General features: G+C 35.8%; 1 protein-coding gene across 1 annotated transcript in view; it reads left to right on the forward strand.

Annotated features, from left to right (window-relative positions):
• SNTG2 (syntrophin gamma 2) overlaps nt 1-26,251 on the forward strand; it is a 200,608-nt gene that overhangs the window by 128,877 nt on the left and 45,480 nt on the right. Inside the window, exons 9-10 of the mRNA XM_021551123.2 lie at nt 8,934-9,061; nt 19,357-19,486. Of these exons, the coding sequence (XP_021406798.2) occupies nt 8,934-9,061; nt 19,357-19,486 (258 nt within the window). The remainder of the gene's footprint in view (nt 1-8,933; nt 9,062-19,356; nt 19,487-26,251) is intronic.

The raw sequence follows: 26,251 nt of genomic DNA on the forward strand, positions 1-26,251 counted from the left end.
AGAGGCAGTAGTTTAGCCATCTTAGCAGCAAGCTCTTTCTGCCTGATAGGATTGTACCATTTTCAGTTCTGGTGCTGTCTTGCCTCTGTTAGACCTATGTCTGTCACCTCAGTTGTGAAGCATCTGCTGTATGTGATGTGATACCATCTTCAGGATTTATATGCATCTTTTATAATATCAGAGCAGTTTGCAGTACAGCACTAAAAAAGGATTCTCTGAAACCCAGAGAAATGAGCTGAAGTTCTCTCTTCACACCTGATTATTTTGTGCTTGGGCACTTCCATGACAAATGCTACAGGGATTGACAGTGACATTCATCTGTACCTTATAAGTGGTTTATTGAACTCAATGTAAACTTTCAGAGGGGAACACGAAACGTACAAAGGAGATAATTTCAAGGCTAGTGAGTACAGGTTGTTTACTTGGAGAATTCTAACTCTAAAACAATGAAGAAATTGCTGTAGAGATATCCTACCATATGTCCAAATATCCTAGATATCCAGGCCAGCTCTCAGGAGAATTTAGTGGAAGGAAACAAAAATACTATAAATAAAACAAATTACTATTTCAGACACCATGGGGTAATATGACAGTTACAATGCAAAGGCAAAATATGTTAGGTTTTCATTTGTTTGAGAATCCAGCTTCCTGGAATAGTCTAAAAGTTAAGGTTTACAAGTGAAGCGAGACCAGAGTTAATTGCTGTTTTCTGTGTGTTCATGTAATTTGAGAACTCTTACTTTAATTTTGATAGTGTATGTTAAGGTCAGTTGGTTAGATGAAGCTAAATAGGCACTTAACATTTTAATAAATTGCTTTAAAATATTTTTCCTTGATGCCTTTGTTTTATTTGCTAAATTAAACAGTTTTGCTTTAAAAAAAGACATTGCCTACTTCTTCATCAACTTTTTAAAAAAGGAAAAAAATACAAATTCTCAGCTCTTGATGGGACCAGTAGAATGCTACATCTTTAATTTCTATGGTAGTCCTAGTTCCAGAGTGAGAGAATGATACGACTCAATCCCAAGCACTAAATGGCAAAAAGGGAAGAGGATTCATGGCAGGGAGGTAAACACCCTTCTTCTGAGATTAAAATCCATTCTGATGGATACCTTAGGGGAATGCATGACTATTGATTGATCAGGTTGATAGTTTCTTGTGCACAGAAATTCCCCAGTTTGTTAGGTATCTGGTTCTTAATTATATATATTTTCTCCATACACAGCCCTTGCTTGTGAATATATTGTTTTTTACAGTTCTTTTGAATTTGCTCATTTCGAGTTTTCAGCATCAGCAGCAAAAAGGCAAATGTTTCTAAATTTGATGTTAGTATAGATGAACACCAGCAGTTCAGATATATCTGTATGTGGCTTATAGAGAAAACTGATCGTAAAATTGAAGTAACAAGTTCTCCCACCAAGCTGCATCCAGTGTCTTTCCACAGGCTCCAGCAACAAATTGACGCTGATCTCAGAGAAAGAAGCAAGAGTCAAGGCTCAGATTTATCCTGAGGGGTGTGCAGACTGTGTGAAATTCAAAGAGTTTCCCTAACCCTGAGCTAGTTTTTCTAAGCAAGGACAGCGTGCCCCATTTGGGGATATTAAAGGCTGCCAAAAGCTGTGCCTAACAGCTGAAGTTTGGGTGCACTTGCATTTATGGTGTAAAACTATAATGATCTCAACATTGTATCTTTTCCTTATATACATTTAATATTGTGTTTTGATTTCTGACTGCTATTGTGGCTTTTGAGCAGTCATAATTACTTTCTACTTTTTGTGCTGAGATTTAATATAAACTACTCTGGTCTCTGTCCCCTACCCCCAAAGGAAAAATATATCTGGAAAGGTGTTCCAGGCAAGGTTGTTGAGATTACTCAGAAACCAATTACATACTACCTCAAGGGAAACAAATTAAAGAAAAAGGTGCAAGATTCTGACAAGAAGTCCATACTTATTCTTTAAAAATATCTTACTCATGAGGGCTTTTATGCCATTGGTTCATTAAAAAAAATATGTATTAGCACCTAGCAGCACAGATATAATGAAATATTCATTAATATTTCCATTGTAAATCACCTCTAGAGAAATTTATATAATTGAAAGGGTTTTAATTTGTTCCTCACTGGTAGAATAGTAATCCAACTGATTTAAATGCATAGCTATTCCAGTGAATAAGGCAGTGTAAGTCTCTAACCTGTACTGCTATAAAGGATCTATGTAAACATCATATATAGGTGCTCAGTGTCTGTAAACTCATATATTAATTAAAAAGAATTAAATGTCTTAAAGAGCAATCATTATATTTCAAAAGCATGTAACTGATGCAGCATTAGAACTAAAAGTATTCCTTTTCCCTGAAAGGAAAGGAGGAGTTTTTCACAAGCTTTTTCACCTTCCTCCTATTTAATTAAACATCTGTCAATTAAAATATTGTAGACAGAACTGTTTAATTAAAAGGTGCTGCTTTCAGTGAATTTTGAAGACATATTACAACTCCAAATTGTTACTTCACCTGAAAGAGCATGTTTCCTCTATAGAAGCCTTTATCTATTAAATTATTCAGTGATGCATACTTTACCAGATAATTACTGTCTTCTTAAAATTGTCACAGAATTGTGCACCTGCATCTAAGAATTCCATTATAAATAAATTAATACAGTTCCTCTTCTGAATTCATGCTGCATCAAAGGAATGCACTGATATTTTGATATTGTAATTAAATCCCTCTGAATTCTGAGACAAGTTGAACGCCAATCTACAGTAGATATCGCCATAATTTGTTTTGTTGTCTGGGCATCACAAGAGTTTCACTCCTGTCTCTATTCCTGGCTATACATTTGATATTTGTGTTGATCAGCGATTAAAGGAAGGTAATGTTGGACTCTTACTGCTAAATGAAGCAGTCATGTTCTTTTCTCCAAACATAAAGCCCCTGCTTTCTGTCTGTCCCTGTAATAAGTATTAGCAAATGCTGAGCCATACATAAGTCAGATAGGTTCATTGAAATACAGAAAATCAACCTACCTATATATGTATGTATATACATACATTTCAATCACAATTGAACTAAAAACTGTAGAGCGAGCACACCCAATTCACTCTGAGTTGACTGTTGCTGGGTGTTGTTGCAAGAAATTATGTAACTCTAATTCTCTTTTTTCAGAATAAGTGTAAGATAGATCTGGTTATTTGAAAAACTTATTATATTGAATGGTTTTTTTTTTGTTGTTTTTGAGTATGCTGAAACATTTTCAGTAATGGAGCTTTGACAAAACACATTCCAGTTGGCATCAAAAAGATGCATGAAAGCTAGGATTTTCTAATTTAAGAGATTGTCATGAAATCCACTGAAACATAATGGCCAATGTTTTCAGTTATAGCTTAAGGCAATAAAGCTGTGCCAAGACATTTTAGCATTTTGGAGTTTAAGGCATGTCTGGAAGACACTTTAATCATATGATTTAATCTTAGGTAGTCCTGTGAGGAGCAGAGATTTGGAATCAGAGATCCTTATGGACCTCCTCAACCTGAGATACTCTATGGTTTTATGTTTCTATAATTTAAGCCACAGAGTTGTTTTTACAAGGAAAATATATCTATATATAAATATCAAATATATTAATGTTGCTACCATTTTCATATACATATTTTGCAGAGAGATATTTTACATTTTTTTCAGAAATTTTCAGCAATGCTCATTAAAATGGAAATGGCAAAAATTGCTTTGAGAAATAAATAACAGCATCATCATTATCATCTCTTTTTGAACCAGTGTTGACAAATACAGTTAATCAAGATTAGTCATACCGCTTACATGTGCTTTGTAGAAATATAAGTTTATGGAACAAGGATCAAGGCTTTAATCATGCACTTTGAAATATTAAATCCTCTAAAGCAGAAAATGGATAAATTCCAAATTATCAGTAAAAGGTTATATTTTTTCCTAATGGATATCACACTTGATTCTTATTTCATAAAATGGTACAATCATAGACATGTTTAGGTTAGAAAAAACCTCTAAGATCATCAAATCCATCACAAGCTTAACTAAGAATTGCCAAGTCCAGCATCAAACCATATCTCTTGGTGTCCTGTTTACATATCTTTTAAATATCTCCAAGGACAGTGACTCAGTCATTTCCCTGGAAAGTCTATTCCAGTGCCTGACAACTTTCTGTGAAGTAGTTTTCCTTAATATCCAACCTAAACCTCTCCTGGTGCAACTGAGGACATTTCCTCTTGTTTTATCACTTGTTATTTGAGAGAAGAGACCAACACCTGCTTGGCTACAGCCTCCTTTCAGGTAGTTGTGGAGAGTGATAAGGACCCCCCAAAGCTGCCTTTTCTCCAGCCGCTGGGCTTCGTAGTCACCTGGGCACACCTGGGCTCATGTTCAGCTGTCAACCAGGACACCCTGGTCCTTTTCCACCTTTCCAGTGACTCTAGCCCCAGCCTGTAGCATTGCAGATCACCAATAAAGATGTTAAACAGGACTGACCCAAATACTGAGCTCTGGGGGTCATAACTTGTGACTAGCTCCCAGCTGGATGTTACTCCATGCACCGGCATTCTCTGGGCCCAGCCATTCCGCCAGATTTTACCCAGTGGTGGGTGTACTTGTCCAAGCCATGGGCTGCCAGCTTTTCCAAGAGAATCCTGTAGGAGGCAGTAACAAAAGCTTTACTGAAGTCCAGGTACACACAGCCTTTCCCTCATAGACTAGGTCTTATAATAGAAGATCAGGCTGGTAAAGCAGGACCTGCCTTTCCTAAACCCATGCTGGCTGTACCCGATCAGCTGGCTGTCCTGCATGTCCACATGGTAGCACTCAGGATGATTGCTGGTCAAAGCCCCATTCAGCCTGACCTTCGATACTTCCAAAGATGGGGCATCATTTGCCTTTCTGCAAAGCAGACACTCTAATATGAGATTAAAAATACATTCAAAACCAAGCTTAATTCTGCTGAGTAATGTGACCCTTAGTATTTCTGATTCCAGGTAAATTAACCCAGCTTCAGCCTTCCTGAAGCCCAAGTTTAATCAAAAAGCTGTATCAACTTAAAATAACACTATGGGCTGCTTTCAAGGTAGGGCCCTAGCAGCAGCTGGAAATTAAATTACTAGAGAGGGTTCAGAAAGACTTTCTTCTGATGGCATGATATTTTTCTTGCAGAGATTTAAAATCAATGAGAGTTTAAAAGAAAGAAAAAATAACTGAGTTTCCCAAACTCTGTAAATTATATGTCACAAAAAGAGAAAAAAATGACAGCCAGCTGGGATCTTTTCCCTTCCTTCCTATGCTCTTAGTGGAAACTAAATTATGGAGACAGGTCTGATTACATCTCCCCATTAGTGGTGGAGTTCCTGGACTTTTTCTGCTTCTTGGAAGACTTTGGTTGCACCATAATAAGTAATTATATAGTTGTTTAAGAAAGCACTAAAGCACTTGCCTACAGAATCATTCATAGGTCAGTGATTGCTAATGGGATGCAGAGTCAGACCCTTATCCACGTCAACAGTACACAGCTGTCCCAGGTAGGTAGTGATTATGTGTCATTAAAAATTTATTCTTATTCACTGTTCTGTCAAAAACAAGATTTTTGTGTTCAATCCCTTTCTTAATGGGCAGGTGTTACAAGCAAATTGTCATTAATTGGCAACGTTGTTGGTGACCTCAGCAGAAAACTGAAGGTATAAAATGATTGAGAGCTTAAAAGCTGTGATTACAGAGATGATCTATATTTTAGTGCTTTGGAGGAAAGATGTGAAGAGTTTTCAAGATGAGCAGCAGCAGCTATTTAGTGGAGAAATGCCTTGAAGGTCAGCCAGCTCACTACACTGTGTCAGAGAAAAGAACTGTCCAGCCAAAAAAGCTTATTCCCAGAAGATGTCCTCAAGAGAATGCAAGAATATACAGTTATTTTTAGGGAATATTTCCTCCACCTCTGGTGACTTCTGACATAGGTACTTCCTGAACCAGGGAATGCAAGAACAGAGGAAATAGGTACAGTTATTTCTTGGGAATATTTCCTGCACCTCCAGTGACTTCTGACATAGGTGCTTCCTGAACAAGTTTGTTATATAGACTAACACATTCATTCTCTGTTTTTATCCTATGCCTTTTACTTCTAATCAATACCTCTACTTCTTATGTGAAAATGCCAAATGAACCATTGTTTCTTAACCCCTTTCTCTGTTATTTATTTTTTTACATATCTCAGTCATACAATTCCCTCGGCAGTTTCTTTTCCAGACCAACGAATTTTTGTTAATTTAACTGTTGAAAAACAGTTCTGTTCAACATCTAAATTTCAAGATCTAAATTTTGAGTGGTAATCACCTGTTCTTATCCCATTACAGTGTGGGAAAAGTTAATATTTTTTCTTCGTGTGCATTGCTATACATTTTTCTATTTTAGTAGTTCTTTTATCTCTCACTCAATATAATGAGCTTCTTCCTCAGTCCTTTCTCTTGTTTTTTTTTTTTCACTTGCTTCCTCCTCAGTTTCTTATTTTTATCCATGTGTTTTGAAGAGAATATATCAAAGAATCTCAGATTGAGTTTGTTAATAGATTATAGGTTAAATAAAACAAAATGAGCTGCTGGTCCTATAATAGTATTTTGTTTCTATGCAATGGTCTTACAGACATATGTATTCACTGTTTTGCCTTTAAGATGAAGAGGGGTAATTCCAACATTATACTCTACCAAAAATTGTTAGTAGAATATGGCTGCACAAGAAATAACATATTTGAAACTTAGACTACTTTGACCCCTTCATACCCTTTTGCTGTTCTTGGCCATTAGTGTTCAGATCATCCAGTAGGGTTTCTGCAGATATAAGTAGTTTGTAACTGTGAGAAAAAAGAAATTATTCCTTGTAGTGTATTTTTCAAATATTAAATCTTTGAAACTGTCTGGGGAAAACACATTTGCTTTAGGAATTTACAGCAGTTTTAACAGTTTAGCATTTTGACATTAATATTTTTAATATTTCTATGTTGCAGTTTCATAGCTTTGGGGTTAATAGATTTTTGACCAAGAGATGTTGGCCAATTTTCCTCTTCAATTCATTAACCTAATGAATAGCTGTGATGTACATTTTCTAAAATTCAAACTTTTACTTGCATTGAGATACTTATTCTTTATGCTGATACTGTACTGAAGCATTTGATTGAAGTATAAGGGACTCAAATGAATATATTAAATTGCCTGTGTGACCTACTCTTTTTTTTTTTTTTTTTTTTTTTTTTCTGCAAAATGCTCTTAAATTACCTAGAGTATTACAGAATATTTACCAGGTTGTTCAATAACATGATAAAAGAAGTACAACTAATAGTTTATAAGAAAAATATGTTTATGTTTAAATTGTATTGATGTTTTCTGTATCTTGAGAGTTTAGAGGATGGGAACAATAGAAGATGTTGCAAGAATTTTTTATGTTCCTTTATTTTCTCATTATTGAATTCAGTTATCATGATCAAGTATTAATATTTGATTTCAATGAGCTGCCTTCTGTTTTATTCCTAGACATTTTGGTTTCCAGACAGACAATGTTAGATTATGTTGATCCTTTTCAACTTCAGACTGGGGTTCTGTTAATTATTTTAGTCCATGCAGAATTTTGTAATATGTGTCAGATTCTTCATTGTGATACTAATAAATTTATTCTAGATTTTAAAGACACCTTAGCCTTTGTGTCTAATTTGATAAAACAAAATTAGTCTGAGGACTTAACTATGAATAACTCATACTGCAAAAACACCAGGAGATCTCAGTCAAATTAGAGCTTTATGGTTCTAGGGGACAGCAAATGCTCTAAATTAAATTCCTGTCCCCAAAAAGATTGCTGTCTAAAACATTCCTTAGGGTAACCCACTCCAATAATTTCATTACCAATTTTTCTTTTACTAGAAAATTGTACTTCAGTCATTAAATCCCAGTCATCCTGTTAGAGTGTGAAACTCACTATTTTGATTTATTTAAAGAAATAAATAGATCAGCCCTTGTTGATTGTAAGAAGGAGCTTTAGGGGGGAAAAATAATCCTAAATTCTTATGAGCAAGAAAAAGAAATAGACAATTCCCAGAATGTTTTTTATTTTGTGTAAGTTTTATGGTTTTTGACCACCTGGGCAGAACAGAACTGAATTTGGGTCATTCTGTCATTTTGTTGCTTTTATAAATGCTACTCAGTCTTTATTTATAGTACATATAAAAATAGCTAACTTTCAACTCTGTTTTCTACTGGAAAGTTATCTGCACAGTGCAGGTTAAAAAATTTGGTTCAGAAACAGCACAACTGACTAAAGTTGATTAAATATGTATGTCTGTAAATCTTTCTCAGCCACCTTTGTGTAAATTTTACTGGTATTTTTATAAAAGCGTGAAATGCTCAACTCTTGCCTTTCTAGTAGAGGCATTTGAAGAAAGACTTCAAAGATAAAATTTTAAAAGTCATCCATCTATAGTATCATAACACAGGAATTAGAATTTTAAATCTACTCTTAAATTATATACGAGCACAATGCACAAATAAATGTTCTAATGTAGTATTTAATTAGGATATTATGTCCTTTTCTCTAATGATAGAAGGATGCAGAAGATTTACACAGAACAAATTAATTTAAACTAAAAATGTATATTATGCTGCATTATGACTGAAAACTCTTTCCTTTCTAGTATCAGTTATTGATATTAACAAAAATTTAGATCTGTTTAATGTTAAAGTAATACTGAAATTGCATCAAGAGCAAAATATCAACATGGGTAACATATGGGTTTTAATTTCTCTACCCCATCCTGAGTTTCTTGAATACTTTTATTGTGATGATTATTCACTTCTGAGAAAAACAGAGCCAGAGATGCATATTCATGGGTTTTTCACTATATTGTCTTATAAACTCTCCTACTGTTTCTCATTTATTCTGCACAGGCTCCATCATCACCTTCTTCACCCATAGCTAATGAACCAAAATACGAGAAGCGCTGGCTAGACGCCTTATCAGTTCCTCTGTCGATGGCTCGAATCTCGAGGTACAAAACCGGAACAGATAAATTAAGGTTTGTAATCTAAAAGGGGAGGCACTGGGTTAGTTAGCTCTACATAGTGTTTTGCTGTGGATTGCTGGCTTTATAAGAATTGAGTGGAGATATGAAATTCTTCTTATTAAAAGCTATGCAGTTCATCTTCTCCTAAGATTAATGGTATTCATGGTGATTACCAAAGATAAGGTAAAGCTCCTACAAATATGTTTCTATAATCTGTTGTATCTTAGGAATTCAGTTAGCATCAGCAGCTAGTACAAAGGTTAATCCTGGTGTTTGTTACATGAATGAATTTTGAAGCTACTACATTTCCTTTGGCATCACTAATAGGATACTTCTACATTCCCCAATTCTAATATTGTCAATTAACTCTCTTTTTTCATTATAAATGATAAAACAGTGCATAATCATCATGCCTGTGCTATCATGTAATATAGATATGCTTGTATCAGTGTCGTATAGAAACTCATATTAATGAGATTTTGGCAAAGTACATGGTACAAAATATTGTATTTTTGATAGATTTTTTTTTTGCATCTCAGAGACATAACCAATGGTTCATAAAGTAACTGTGGAACAGGATGTCAGAGACTATTTTACTGGTATTCAGAAAATATGAAAGCAAAAATGAAGTTTAATCAAGCTTCAATAAATAATATGCTTGAGAAAGTAACACATTGCAGCACACATAACCTTTTTCTGCAAACCATTCTGTGGTACAACACTCTCAAATCTACCAGTAGTTGTAGGCCAAGCAGTCCATAGTTCTCCATATGTATAAGAACAGGACTTCACTGTCATTATTTTCCATAAGGGAGAATTTTATTTCTGGATTGCCCTATATTTGCCTTTAATATATATTAACAAGATAATTGGAGTCTCTATTGAAGAATCAATATACAGGTCACCTACTGTGAGGAGGTACCAGAAATTCATGTGAATACCTTTCTTAATGTGTGCCAGATATTTTACCTGTTTCCTCAAAATGACCTGAAAAACATTATTTTTCTAGTAGAACAGATGCTGCTTTAACTTACAGCAATTCATCTTCCAAGGCAGTTGGCAGCACCTCTCCCAGACTTTGTTAAAGCATCACAGGGTAATAATACTAAATTATCCAGAAAAGTTTTAGCTTCCTCCACAGAATTTCTTTGAACTCTTAATTCTCTTTTACTTAGAGCCTCATCACCACTTTCTTCCTCCCTAGTTCAACTTCAAGTTCATGTTGTCCAGTCTTGTCCAATCCATCACAGACCTCAAAACAGTCAAGGCATTAGTGAATTAGACATTCAGTGAATTAAGTAAACAAATCTCAGTGTTCACATTTAGGCATCAACTTATCATCAGTGTTCCAGCATCTAAAGGATAAATAGAAGAGGGTAGACCATTTAAACCTCTGACTTCAGTTACCACTCTGATAGTTTGAAGCACTTTCATTCCTGTGCTTTCCACACTAGATGGAGAAATCCCAAGGAATTCCAGTTCCCAAAAGAGTGGTATGTGCATTTTGAGAATTCTTTGATGTAAAATGCCTTTAGATGTTGTACTGGGTCTGGCTGAGATGGAGTTTATCTTCTTTATAGTAGTCCATATGGTGCTGTGTTTTGATTTGTGGCTAAAGCAATATTAATAGCATACCAGTATAGTGGTTATAGCTGACCAGGGCTTGCACACCATCAAAGTTTTCTCTTTTTCTTGGTCTGCTCCTACACAATAAATAGGACCAGAGTAGGCAAGAAGCTGAGAGGAGGCGCAAGCAGGACCAGTGAACCAAACTGACCAAAGAGATATTCCATGCTGTGTAACATCTTTGCTCAGCAATAAAAACTGAGCAGAGGACTTGGAGAGAGCAAGCCATTTCTTGGGAGACTGACAGTACATCATTCTGCATGTGAGAGACAGTGAGTGGTTGTGTTTGCATCCCTTGTTTTGTTGTAATTTAGTTAGTTGGGTTTTTTCTCTCTTACATTTACTTTTTAGACTACCTTTATTTCAGTTCATGAGGATTTTTCTTCTTTGAATTCTCTCCTCTATGCCCCTGGAGAAGGCTGGGGGAGTGAATGGCAGTGTGGATGCTTGGCTGCTAGCCCAAGATCAACCCATCACAGATATATTTTTTGTGTAAGATCTGAGGAACTTAGTGCTTTCAGTTTTGGTCTTGGAGAGATATATTCTCTTGTGCTGTATCTTAGTCCTTATATATTTGATATATCTTCCACTCTTTAATTACTACTGGGTTTTTTATTATTGTTGTATACACTCTGAAGGAATATGAAATAATTCCGTAAAGCCTAACACCATCTCATGATACTTTACTTGTAAAATAAGTACTCCTTGCTTGTTTTGGTGAACAAACAAAAACAGCTAAATGAGCATTAAAGGGATATTGCCTTGAGGTTAACTGTGGATGAGGCACTTCCCATATTCTTACTAAAGGTGGGGTTTTTTTGCCTGAGGGACACCAAACTGCTCTACTGTGAAATGCATGTATGTATTTTTACTATTTTCCAACTTGTATCCTTTTTTTGCATTTCCCATGTTCATATATGTATAGTGTTCAACATTTGTCTTCTGTAATTACTCTCTAAAATCAAATATCCGCTTTGCATTAATTAAAACCTCTGATCAGTCTAGATAAAAATCTCGCTTTCAACCATATCTACATGTCTGCTCCCTTTTACATTGTAGCCATTGGTCTAAAGCCATTGGAGTGAGCCCAGATTCATTCCCCTGAATGGATCGCGGATCATTTTGACCAATTTCCTAATTTTACCATACCCTGAATATTTATTTGTATACATGGCATGTAAAAAACAGCATGCCTATTTTTCCTGTACTACATGACTCTATGAGTCTGTTATAATTTGTAATGTGTCTCCTGAATGTTCTTTCTCATAACTGTGTTTTGTTGCAATGCTTTATTATGTTTTTATCCACTAAGTTATTTCAGTTGGTCTTGCAAAGGTGCTCTGGCATCAGAACAGCCAGATTACTTTTTAAGTTAGTGTTGTTGAAGCATTGGAGCTATCATCTATAGCGTCACATATGCAGCTGTGTGCCTTCTCCTCAGCTAGATGGGCTGTATGAAAGGTCTTTTTCTCTACTTCCTACCTGAATTGAATTCAGAGAGGTCTGTAAAATTCTTTCCATCAAAAATTACCTATAGTCCATCAGCTTTTGATATAACCTTTTAAATATGCAAAACATTATGGCTTTTGAAAGGTTATTAAAAAATTGTGTATCCACTCACAGGAAATACACACTCTGCTTTCTTCAATATTTTGTTTTCCTGAAATAAAAACATCTTTTTAACCAGTCGAATTTTTGCAGTTGGCTATAGCAGAATTTAACATACTTTTGTTAGTATACTCTGATGCAGAGGATCAGAAGCGGGACATCACTCCATGATCAATATGATCAAGTGAAGCCAATTGATTGCAAAAAATAAAGCTATATTTGTACTGTGTTCTGTTGTTCACATGCGTCAAACTAATACATGATTGGTTAAATCCTTCTGTGCACACATTTTAAGCTTTTGCTTAATTTAGTTTTTTTTTCCTTCATGCATCTCACTGTGGTTTTCTTGTCTGCCTTTACATCCTGAACTGTCTGCTGCTGAGCGTGTTCTTCTTTCATGTCCTTCAAGGGCATTGTGACATTACTCAGTTTCTATGAATGCTGGATTGTGCATATTGTGCATATGCATTGTTGCATATGTCCACTGTCCTGCAAAAAACTCACAACACTCTGATTTTTAAAAATATATAGTATTGTTTAGCCTATGTATAGTGCCTGTAAATTCAACTACTCATGCTGTTCTGACATGGTAAACTGCCGTCTGCTAGGATATTTCCTCTGACCTCATTCACTTTACTTCTCCCTGATATTCAAGATTGTTTCATATTTTCAGCATTCTTTTTCTGGTGGTGTAACATTCATATAATGTTTGAACAAAAAAAAACTTCTTTTATAAGGTTGGGCAGAGTCAGATATTTACTAAAGGCCCTCTTTTTGTTGCCTTTATTTAAAAAAATATAGAATATAACAAAGTATAACATGCCAGCACTTTGCTCAAAATTAATTTTTTAATTAGAAATGCCTTACATAGATAGTCTGTTAGACTGCAATATACTTTTTAGTGTGCCTTAGATCAAATCTGGTCTAATCTAATCATATTAGTCTGTATTATTTCCTCTGTGGTTAAACTATGCAGTTTAAAGTCTTCTGTACTTCACTTGAGTTTTCCCAACTTTGTAGCTTTGCCCAAAAATGGCATACTTTCTGCATGCTCTTGTGTCATAAGACAGCCAAGATCACATGTATCTATCTGTTTGATTCTTTGTTGTTCATGTGAAGAGTAAGGCAACTTGCCTTTGGCTTTTCATTTCACTTGATATTACATGGTATTTTTCACAGGAAGTCTTTAGACTGTGACTTAATGACACAAGAATATTTTTTTCATATATTTTAAATTCTGTTAACACCATATGTATTAACAGAAACAAGAGAGAATGGGATAAATATTTTCCTTCCATATAAAGAATGGCTGAAAACACTGTGCACTGAGCATGTGAAATATGTTTATCAATATCACAAAACAAAAGCAAAAATAATTCCTTAGAATATTTTAAAGGAAAGATAAGAAACATAGTAGATGTCATTCCTGTTCTCAGTGGAAGATTAAATATTGTATTAACTACTGAAATAACCTTGAATTAGTGTATTTTACATTGCTGATATGATTGGAGTCTGTCTGAAGATAATTATTTATGTAGCATGCTAATGAGTCATTTTGATTAGTTAGCAATTCAATAACTTTTTTATTCATTTGCCTTTATTATATAGAACTACTGCTTCCATTATTCTAGACTTCTCACCAATCCACCAATATAATTTTTCTCTGTAAGAAGCAAGGTAATACAAATGTAGTGAGAATGGTATTGCTGTGAATATTCTTAATTTCTAGTTGGCAATGGAAAAATTTTTTGACTGTTGAGGATTGAATTGGTCAATAAATGTGATGTAAGCTTAACAGAGAAATAATATCCATAAGTTTTTCTCACCAGAGGAATTTGTAGTTCCTATTATAGTTTGGGGTGTTTGTTTGGTTTTTTTTAAGATAGAAAAGTAAAGATAGATAGTTTTTTAGAAGGTGGAGAACATGGTTCATGCACTGTAGTCTTTAATTTTTGTTATGGAATTCTTATTTAGGGAAATCCAGATAACTATTTTTAGTCCTTACAGCTGATACTGGTAGTAATATATAATAATTTTTATACAGTGTATTGACAGAAGCTTTGAGCAAAGGTACAATAGCTATAACATCTTGAACATTATGAGTATAGAGATTGAAGAAGAAATGCTTATTTAGAATATGGAAGACTGAAATAGTGAGTGGAATGAAAGTAATTCACGTCCAGTAACTATGAGCCCATGTATCTGTGATGTCAATTACAAAACAACGTAATTAGATGTAGGTGTTATTTTCTATTTCTTGGTATTCTCACCATTGCAATTACTCCAAAATATTGTGTATTTTTATTTTTTTTTTTAATGTTCACTGATTTCTTAACAGATTTTTTCTGAAGAATGGCATTTTCCATTTATCATTTCAGTAAGTTAACAAAATCCCTTTAATTAAATAAATAAATTGAAAACTAAGAAATTGAATAAACCATTTTGAAAAACATCCAGAAAATAAGCACAATCTCACTGAGTTACAAAACCTTAATGAACTTTCTCACAGTTTTCTGACACATCAGTTAGAAAATATCTGTAGAAGCATAAATGTCTGTCTTCAGTTATCTTATTTGGTTACTCTAAGTGTAATGAAAATAAAAGTTACAATACTGGAATCAAAATGTTCCCCCAAAAGCCACAAACATAAAATGCAATCCAAGTGTATGTTTAATGCTTCAATATCTTCTGAGCTACATGATTTCTGTCAATAGTCCAGTTATATGAGCACATTTAAACATTTTGTAAGATATGAGGTTCTGTGACATTTGCAATACAAAATCCCATTACTTCTAACATGACATTTCAAAGAGATTAAGTAATTCAGAATCCTTCTTTTTGGACAATTTCCACTCAGACCTACCCAACGTCTTTAAAATTTCAGTTTAAGTAGACATTGTAGCAAGAGGGCTGTTTAGTACTATAAACAAGACACAAGAAAATGTTTTGACAAAAGCAATAAAAACTAACTCAAACGTCAAAAAATCATACAAACAGGAGGGAGTACTGATTCAGGATCTGGGAAGATGCAAAGATGATCAAATCTGTCTGTCTGTATCAGCATGGTAGTAAAGATAAAAGAGATGCTGTCAAACCTACATCTAGATTTTTGTAGAAATATCTATATAATAAAATACTTATATACATATATGAGCAATGGTTTCACATGCCACAGATACTAAAAAATACAAAAATATCCTTTGCTGGAAGTCTTAGCCTCCAGTGAAGTAAAAATTCGGCTTTTCCCATTTCAGCTGGCACTGAAAATACTTTTTATCCTAGAAAAGTCTTTGGCTTTAACACCTCTATAGCAGCAAATGCTTGTATGGAAAAAATTTCCTTACTAATATTAATTAATAGTATTTGTTTAAAGGTGTCAATTTCAAGAAGAGAACCTAAAGTCTGCCAATGCTCATCTGTTATTCTGACTGCTATGCTCACAAGATAGTGTTTATTTTACTACAAGAAATTAATGCCATAAACAAACTCCAGAAGAGACCAGGAATGCAGATCTATTCATCATTTCACCATGAAAGTGAGATAGAAAGACACCGAGTATTGAAAATGGTGCCTCATGTTCCTTAGCAAAAATGCTGAAGGAAACAAATTTACAGATAGGGAGACAAGTCTCAAAGTAAGAAATGTGAGGGCAGTGCAAGAAAAATTTCTAGTATTTAGGAAATGTGAATATTCATGTCTTGTTCTGGTTGCAGTAGTCAGTAGCATAATTGCAGTAATAGAAGATGTAGCAATTTCCTCTGTCTTTTTTATAATCATCTTAGGGCCTTAGGGAAAAAATAATACAAACCAACAAAGAAAATAAAAACCCTACAGCAACTTTATAGCATCTTAAAACCTTTCAAACTTATTATTTGGCATTAAATTGAAGGCTCCTCCTTGACAGCTAACAGGAATAGGTGCTTTGTTGTGTCTCTTTTTTTCTTTTCTCTGTTTTGAGGAAATGACAGAGAAATGCATGTCATTTAAGCTGTAGGATTTATTTTCTCATGAATTCCAGTGCCATCTTGGTGCTTGCTTTGATTGTTTCACTTAAAACAAAAGCCTCAGGATTTATTTTGTTAAGCTTTTGTTTTCAGTTTGGATACCTGTTTTTACTTGTAGCCTTCTGTACACGATGCTTTTCAGAACAGTGTGGTACATGGAATAATATCAATATATTATGGGATCTTCAGAGACAAACCTTTGTAACTGAAAGCAAGAAATAATCACAGTAAAGTTGATTAAGATTCAGGGCAAAAACACTGTGTTACTACCATAGACTTCATGACTGGAATATGTAAACCTTGAAAAGCACTGGCTGTTTTTATCCTATGTCATTTACCCTGAACTGCTTTCTGGTAAAACCGCCTTCCTGCCAAATCAGCACAGCAGGGACAGCAGTGCCCCAAAGGTCTCAGTCTTGTGTGCCAGCTAGCATGACCACCACTGGCACGTCAGAAGCTTGAACCAGCCTGAGCCCTGGGAAAAGCACATCCCAGTGCCAGTGTGCTGGAGCAAGGGAACAAGCTCTGCAGGCAGGGCCTGGAATCTTGGCAGACTCCCCACTGAGCAGGAGTCAGCTGAGCACAGGTTCAGTGGTGGAGCCCCATATGGGACTTCTTGGCTATGTTAGCAATAACACAGTCAACAAGTCAAGGGTTGTTCCCACCTATTCTCATCTACTCACATTCCTGAGGCCACACCTGAGGTAGCTCCCTCAGTCTCCAGTTTTGGTCTTCCTGTGGAAAAGATTGGTATTTTAAGAAAGTTAGTGAGGAGGCTGGACTAGGGGACTTGGAGGATCCCTCACATCCTAATTGATTCTGTGCAAACATCATGTTAGTGAAGTATTAGATCTCTAGATGAATATTGAATATTAATAACTGTCTGTAGTTGATCACCATATTTTATAAAATATAAAGGACAACAGGAGTTTGAGTGTAATCCACTCTATCACCAACACCATGTTTCAAATGATAAAATATTCAGTAATTTTTATAATAAAATTTGGTTTTTTAGATTTTGATTGCCTGTTTTGGTTGCATGAATTGTTAATAGAGGAGTTCCCTTATGTGATCTTTCATCAGCCTTTAGGTAACTTTGTGCCACTGGGATAAGGCATTCAGGTCTTTGTGTGTCTGCAGAAGCTGAATTAATGTAGAACCACCCTGTGGTTCATGGAGAGCACATGCTATTGCTTTGCTTTCCTAAATGTTCTGGACAGCCCTCTTGCTTTGTAAGGATCCTAGCATCTTAGCTTTGATATTTGAATGGGATATCTAAGCTGGGCATTGTGAATGGCTTCTCCTCACAGCATTAAATTAAGTCTGTTTCCAGACACCAGTGTGTATCAATGCATAAGGGCTGACAGATTCTGACATATCTCAGTGGGATGCTAAGAGATCATAACATAAGTCATTTCATTACAGCACTGTTGGGATCTTTGTCAGAACCTTAAGTAAAAAGAACAATATGTTTGGGAGGTGATTATTTTACTCAGTTTACTTGAAGGCAATAAAAGGATTTTTTTTTTATATTTTCTTTCTTTATGAAGAGGCAAAAGAGATTACTGAAATGAAAGTGACACAGAATTGTGCCACTGCCATCAAGTTTTAGTATTTCCCATGATTATTCAATCATGAAAGAAAAATGGACAATTGGCTGGTACATATCTAAGTCTTCAGGCCAAGCATGTTAATTTCTGCAAACAGCAGATATAATGCTTTACAACTCCTTTAAAAATCAGATACATTGTCTTATTTATTGTGTATGATGGGTTGTTGATATTATCTTTTCCAGCAAGTATATAGAGATCAGTATTCATGTTCACCACCAAACTCCCTACAAATTACAAAAGGTCAGGTTAATAAGTTTTTCACTATGTCAGGAGTGAATAACTGCCCATTAACCACTATAAGTCATTTTGAATGTTGACATATTTCATCAATTAAGCAGTAGAGGACTTCACCTTAGATCAGAGAACCCCAGGAAGACTCAGCAACTTCACAGAGCAGTATTCTGATTCAGTTGTTAGCTTTCTTCTAGGTTGGTACCAGAAATGGGGTAATATAACACATAAGTATAGATATTTCATTTACAAATGTAGAAGGTAGTGGTGATATTCTCCATATTATACACAAAACAAACATCTTTCACAATATTATATAACTATTATATTAATAGTATATAACTATCCTGTCAATCATAGGCATTTAAATAATCTGGTTATCTTTCTGAAGTTTAGTTACTGCAACTATTGTGTGTCACTTTTTAAAAATTTATACCAGTGTACTTTCATGCCACTACTTAATGAGTTTTGTGGTTCTTTTTGGAAAATATTAAGAGATAAAAAAAGCATATCCCACCAGCATTCAGATGCAGGGGATTTCAAAGGTATGTACGCAGTGCCCAACTTGCCGCAGATAGTGAGGAAAAGAAAGCATTGGCATTTGCAGAATAAAATTGCTATAAACACATAAAAGTTGCCTTAAAAGTTAATAAAATGCAGTTGCACATTAGCCTTTGCCAATGCTGTTTTGAGAAGACTATTTAAGGAAATTTTTTGAAGAAACTTCTAAAAACATTTTTCAAATTCCTATGACATAAAAGTGCTTGAAGTAAGCATTGCTTTGAATTCTACATAAAAAAAGTTTAGAAATCCAAGAACTGAAAGCTACAGAAGACAGTGGTTTGAATCTTCATACATTTCTAGTAAATGAAACCAAAACTGGCATTTTGGTTTAAAAAAGCTCTATTTTTTTTCAAAAAGACCCAATGCATATTTCCTGAATACACTACCTTAAGTTCAAGTATTATGAACATAATATGTATACACAGTAGAAGTAAATGGTCAACAGCACAGGTATATATTGGTACAGACAAAGTACTTATTGTATCTGTTAGTCTTGGTACTGCCCTATTATCCTTGGTTTTGTTGCCTTTCTATTGATTGGTAAATTAAGCACTCAAAAACTTGTCAGAAGGCATAAAAATCACTTGAACATTGATAAATATTGGGCAGTATCAGAAAACTGACACATCTTCCTTTACGGATATATTTCTTCTTACTGCAGATCTAATGCATTTGAAGTGCTGGCACTCGATGGAGTTAGTACTGGGATACTTCAGTTTTATACAGCCCAGGAGAGTGCTGACTGGCTGAGAGCAATGTCAACTAACATCAGTGATTTGACACTTCAAAATGTATGTTACTTTCCACATATTTTCTTGTTTATGCTATTGTGAAGTTATTTCTAGTTTTCAAAGGGTAAAAAACAATTCAACTTTTAAGTACAATATATAAAATGCTTATGCATGGGGAGGAAAAGGAGAAAGGACAAAATAGGGAGAAGTTGCCTGATGCAAAGTATCAAGACGTTTTCAGGGCTTGCAGTGTTAGCATAGAACAGAAACCAGTAGAAAATCAGCTTATGTTTATAATTTTAAAGATTTTTAGGGCAAAATATGTATCAATACTGGTGATTTCACAGAACTTTAGATGTGAAAAAATATTTCATTTGCACATTTTTGTAGTTAAACTGTGCTTGAAATTAGCATTTTTTGATTTTGAAACAAGCATGGGAATATTCTGTAGCTAGTGAGTATTTACTGAGACTTACTGGAGACATTAATTTTACATCTCTAAGTTTTCTAAGAGTTGATTTATTTAAGGTCACATTATTCCATCTTACTTCCTAGAAGTATAAAGATGCTAATGCTATTTTAAGTTATTCCTGTAAATTAATAAGTAACAATTGACTTTGCAAGCAGAAGTATTAACTAATCCCCAGAGAAACAGAAAATTACTATTTGGACATTTATCATTCCATCAAAGAGCAGCTAAAAACATTGATAGTTATGGAATTAACCATGAAGTTAAATAGGGAACTCAATAATGTACAATTTGGAAAGTAAATTTGTCTTTAAGGAATGATAAAATTCAGTGGTGAAAATACAATATCACAGCTGGCCCTGAAAGAATTGCTTGTGCAATTTTCTTTCTCTGCATGGGCAGAGTTTGTTAACTTCTTTCATAAATTATGATTAAGTAGCCTGACATTTATTTGTATTTTGTACTCTAAATGAACTGTTGCTTAGGTCTCCAGGTAATATTGTGTAGAATTTGTATTAGATTTCAACATAAATATTTAAGTCTGTTGGTTAAAACAGACTTAAAATTTAATTTGTTTTCCTAGTCTCCAAAAACTACATGAATCACATTTGATCATAATAGTTCATTTATTCCATCAAATATTTTAAAATATTCAATTGCTTAAGGAACCTCTTTGGCAAAATCAGTCGTTTTTGCTTATGATGCATTCTTTTTAAATTCTATTTAGTGACTCACATAATGTACAGGGTATTATTATGTAATAATTCTAAGAAAGTGTGTGGTAATATTTCTAGAGCCATTCCAATTCACAGTTATTAAGCCTTTTTTTTTCTTTCTAGAGAAATTCACTGAATAAAAGCCACAAGGATATGAGTGAATAAGAATAAAAATAAATGCAGGCAGCTTTTGTTAGTCATAGAGTGCTAGTCAGTTTTTTTTCAAAGGACTATGTACAGTAATTACTGGTCCTGACACACTATCTTCACTGCGCTGTGACCTGTCAGCAGCAATATTTTATTATAAACTGAGTACTTTCTTAGTCTTCTCCACTATCTATTACTAGTAAATTCTGTCAACAAAGTTGTCCACCTGTTGTTCATACAACTGGCTGTTCCCAGGAAGGGACAGAAAAGCAACAGTCATGATGAATATCCATGTTCTGTGTTCTTAGTGAGTTATAAAGTAAACTCTATGCAGCTCGTATGAGAAGCATGTAAACTTTTTTGCTTGGGCAGTAGCTTTACAGGTTTTGTCAGGTGTGCAGCCTGTGGTACAACTGGAAAGTCAAACCAGAGCATTTATTTAATTACTGATCATCAGAAAGGGAGATGCAGTAATCAGTAAGAATTCCTTTTGTTGCAAACTGTTGTTACAATGGGGATTGAGAGGCTGGAGTATAGCGTAAGGCTGGACAACTCTCTGCCTCTGAGCAGCCAGAAAACACAAACCACCCTCCACAGTCCCTAGGATGGGGGCTTTGAATCAGGCTTCTTGGAAGCCCATTTGGAATCTTTTTTATTACCTCAGTCCTATAATTTCAAAATATTCTTATTTCCTTATCATACCTCTGACACTGACACTGAGGAATGAATCTGTAGTTCCTTCATAGCTTTTGTAGAGTCTACTTATTCTCCAGGACCAAAGATAATCACTACTCATTCAGAAATTGTTTCAATTGTTTATCTGGTTATGGGTTATTTTTATGAGTACTTGCTAACTTGAAATTCAGTTGCTTCTCCAAATAGTAAAAATATTGATTTCCTATTCTGTCCCACACCATCATCTCAGTATGGAAATTAATTACTAGATACATGGTCACTGGACTTTTTTGCTAACACTGTTGGCATAATGTCAGCACCCTTACCTGAGCTATTACTAGGTTTTTAAGTAATACTTACCATTATTAATGTTTTACTTCCAGACATTTTTACATTTTGTTTTGCTGGTGCTTGTTTTCATGACTTTAACAACTTGTCTCGCACCTTAGTCATTCTTACTTAAACTGTGACTATTTGTGTTACTCTTACATACATTTTTTTGTCCTACATATTTGCATGATAATTTGAATAATTTCTTTTAGAATTTTAGTTCCTAAAGAGCTCCTAATAGGGATTAATTGTTTTTGTAGAGTGCACCCAGTCTTTCCTGTATCACTTTACCTTAATATACTTCATTTTTTTATTTTACCCTAATAAAGTCATGTTCAACAGCTCTTTGTCAGATCTCCTGCTGATGCTAGGAGACAGTCCTAGTGTAGGTAGTGCAAAAATAGCTCTGCCACAATGTGACACTTCTGCTAATGTCAGACTACTCTTTTGAAGTACTACTGAAACATCTAACTTCTATACAAAGTCAAGCTCTCTGGGGATCAAGTGCATAGGAGGAGTCATCTTTCAGCAGTGGAGATGTGAGGAGTTGTCACTGCACAGGAGTGTTGCCCCTGTACATATTTAAAGAGTGTTACTTGGTAGATGAGAAATAATGATTCTGGTACCAGCCTGGACTTAAATCTTAGATGACAGAGGAACACAGGGAATGCTGCAATGTGGAGAAAAATGTAAAGTGTCATTTCAACCCTCATTGCTGATACATGCTTTGTATGTTTAGCTCAGAAAATCTCTTCATGTAGCTACAGTCAGCTTTACAAGCCAAATGCATTTCTGAGGACTCTTGCCCCAAATTATTCATCTCTCTGTACGTATTCTGTTTTCTCACCAGCATACTTTTCTACCAGCATGAAACTACTCTGTCATCTTCCTTTGTGATTCAACCCTCATTTTCTGTATTCTCAAAGCTTTTTACATTTATCCTTGGCAGAAATAAATACAGGTGAATCAGTACCTCAGATTTATTTCTTTGTACATCATACAGTTCTTTTTTTGCAGAAGGAGGTGCAGTTGAAAAACTGAGGGAAGAAGGGTAACAGAAACTGGCATTGAATCTTCCATGATGAAACAAGAAGCACAGGAAATGAATTAATCTTCCTGTGCTTCTCACTGCTCCTTAATTTCTTCAGCTGAAGGGTTCTTTGTAGGCTGAAGCGACAGTGCTGTAATGGCTATGACTTTTTAGGAGAAAGGTCTTTGGGATAATTTATATTTCTCTCTTTTTCACTATTCAGATTGACAGCTATAAGATAGATAGGTTTTTCATGGATCTTAATTATTGTCTTTGAAATATAGCACTGAGCATAACTTTAGTCATAATCAGTAGAAGTAACTAAAGACAATGCTGTCAGTTCATTTACATTATAGAGATTTGTTTCGTATATATAAAATTTTCTCAAGGTTTTGTGGTTTTTTTACAGTAAATTCTAATGGTGTTATTTAAAAAAATTGTAAATAAATGAGTAGGTCATAAACAGGTCAGAGAACAACTATTAAAGTAGGGTTATTAATCCAGATCATATTTATGCCCATGATATCTTTTTTAATTGTACATGTCATAGTCTGTAAACCTTCTCTTTTATTTCTTCATGTAAGCACGTATCTAGGGATATTTTGTATTGCAATTGTGTGAAATGTCTGTTGTAATAGGAAGATACTTATGAAATATGAGCTTGAAACATACATTAAAAAAAAAAAAAAAAGAAAACTGAGAAGGTCTTGCTTTCTTTACACAGCAGATTGTGGGGTACATGTAGATGGAAACAAAATCCTTGTGTGTAGGAAGCAGTATACAAATTCGACTGCCTCAGTGATTATACAAACAGTTCTATTCCCAGGGTGAGAATGCATAATATTTCTTCACTGCTGCTTTTTTGTTTTTTTAAATGCAAATTTTCCAGTTTGAAAGTAGCACAGTTCAAACTGTAGAAGTTGTAAAGGGAATTCAGGAAGGATAAGACCCACAACCCCTAAACTTGGCCAAACAATAAGCAGTCACATAGGATACTATGTGATAATACAGCTAGGAAAAAAATAGGGGCCTGTTAAGATCCTTCACTGTTTTCTTGAAAGAGAATAAAGGTATATTATATGTTAAATAAATCCCAGCCTGGGAGGCATTTAGATTTAGGTAAATAGTTCTGAATAATTTTAGTTCCTGACCTGTATTAGTTCTGACCTGTATTAATAGTTCTGAATAATTTTATTTCCTGACCATTTAGAATAGAGCAGGAAACCTGTATTAATAGTTCTGAATAATTTTATTTCCTGACCATTTAGAATAGAGCAGGAATTACAATTTGCTTAATAGTTCCTTTTCCAAGTAGCCTGCAGTCTTTGCAGACCCAGGTTTTTTGTTTTAGCTCCCCTGCTGTGTCCAGCTCGCATTTCTATACTGCAGTGCTGAGAGCTCCTGCAGTGCCAGCAAGGTAAATGTACCCCATTTGTATTCCTGCCTGTCTGCACCAGCTCTGGAGATGTGTGAAGGGCACATGGGGTGCTGGGTGAAGAGCTTGTACTTCTCAGCCCCGTGACAGTGGAATGTAATATGATATAGAAGCAGATCTTTCTCCTCTCCACACAGCAACATCAGGGCTGCAGCCATCCTGCTTTGAATAGGGAATGAGTTGCCTGTGCAGGGAACAACTGTGGAGTCCAAAGCATTCTTCCCTGTTATCCCTTACCAATGGGAAGTTGAGCTGGTTATCAGGGTGCTCTTCAAAATATTCTACCTGCTTGGTACAGAAAGCCTTCATAGCCAATCTGACACACTTTTTTCCAGGCACACCTAAACCCATTTACTTGCTCTGGTTTGTGCTTTAGTGATCTAATTATTGAATATGGTTTTGGACACTTTAAAGGAAATTATATTTTCTCTGTGTTTAACATGGCTTTGCTGTAGTTTGTGTATGTGTTTGTGTCTGAGGCACAGGAGAATGGCTGGACTTGGTTATGGGCAGGGTGTATCATCATTTCTACTGACATTGAAGTATCCCAGGTAACTTTTCATTATGTCCTGCACAACACTTCTAGCAGGATTAAGCCCACCACCAAATCAGACTGGTGACTGTTTCCTTCTGCAACACTGGTCATTTCATCAATTTGTTTTAACCAAGTTACAGAGTGAGGTTCTTGAGTTCCAGCTGGTTTGTTACTGATGGGCCCTGCAGGCACCAAGAAGCTCAGCCACCTCTTCTCGCAGGCAGTGCTTCAGGCCAGCTCCGGCACAGTGCAGCCCTGCGGTTGTGCCAGGCTGAGGAAGGCACACCTGTGTGCTTGACCTGCCAGACCCTTGCTGGGGACCCTCTGTCCAGTCAGCAGCCAAACTTCAGTTCCCTGCTCGTGGGTGCTCCCTGCTGTGCTAAGCTGTGGGTGCCGGCCCTGCAGGCTGTGACCCGCCACTGTTGTGGTAGCCCCTGCTCCTCCTGCAGGTGGCTGGGAGCTGGTAGGGCTTCAAGAGCCTGGCAGGGTCTCCCAGCACACAGCCAGGCCTGGCAGATGCCCCAGGCTCCCAGCAGCTTGGCCACCTCAACCTCAGATCCCCAGCTGTCTGACCCACCAGCACACCTGCACCATTTGACTGCAGAATTCAATTCCAAAGGGCTGCAAAAGTGAATGTGTGAGGGAGAAGAGACCCTGATAGCCCATGATGGGTTAGGACTGACTAGAGAGCTCCTATAGCCCTGAGCATTGCTACCACTCTCTGTCCATACAGTCAAGACCGCCTTTTGTCCTAAGGAGGACAAGGACTTGTTATTGTCATCTGTTAGGTGCAAGAGTGTGTGTGTGTGTAAATCCTGGCACATCTTGAGGCCTGTGTCGTTACCATAACACAAAGTCTGTTAGCCCATACAGGTACACTGGGTGTGACTGGGATGGGGTAGCTTTCTTCATAGCAGCAGGTGCCGTGTTTTGTATTTGTGGCTAGAACAGTGTTAATAACACACAGATGGTTGGATTGGTGCTGAACAGTGCTTTCACAGGATGAAGGCTTTGACTTTTTCTCACACTGACACACCCCACCCACCTCAGCAGAAGATGGAACAAGGAATTAAGAAGAGACATGGATAGGTTAGCTGACTGAAAGTGGGCGAAGAGATGTTCCACACCATTGTGCTCAGCAATTGAAATGACATAGTGGAAAAAGGCAGTGTGGGAGATGGCTGTTCCAAGATGGCTGTTGCTTGGAGCCTGCTTGTGGGAGGCAGAGAGTGTTCCCATTTATGTAATTTGAACTTTCCTTGTTTCTTTCACTTAAACTCTGTTCATCTTGACTCAGAAGCTTTCTTGCTTTTGCTTTTCCTATTCTCTCACCCTTCCTGCTGGAAGGGAGAAGGGAGTGAGGAGCTATGCAGGTGTTCAGCTACTGTCCAGAGACAACCCACCACAGCATTCGATGGCATCACCATCATATTAACTGAGTTACATCCACAGATTTCATCTTACATATCTGGTGTGTCCAGGATACAA

Source organism: Lonchura striata, chromosome 3, assembly GCF_046129695.1.
Source record: "Lonchura striata isolate bLonStr1 chromosome 3, bLonStr1.mat, whole genome shotgun sequence".
Classification (NCBI taxonomy): domain Eukaryota; kingdom Metazoa; phylum Chordata; class Aves; order Passeriformes; family Estrildidae; genus Lonchura; species Lonchura striata.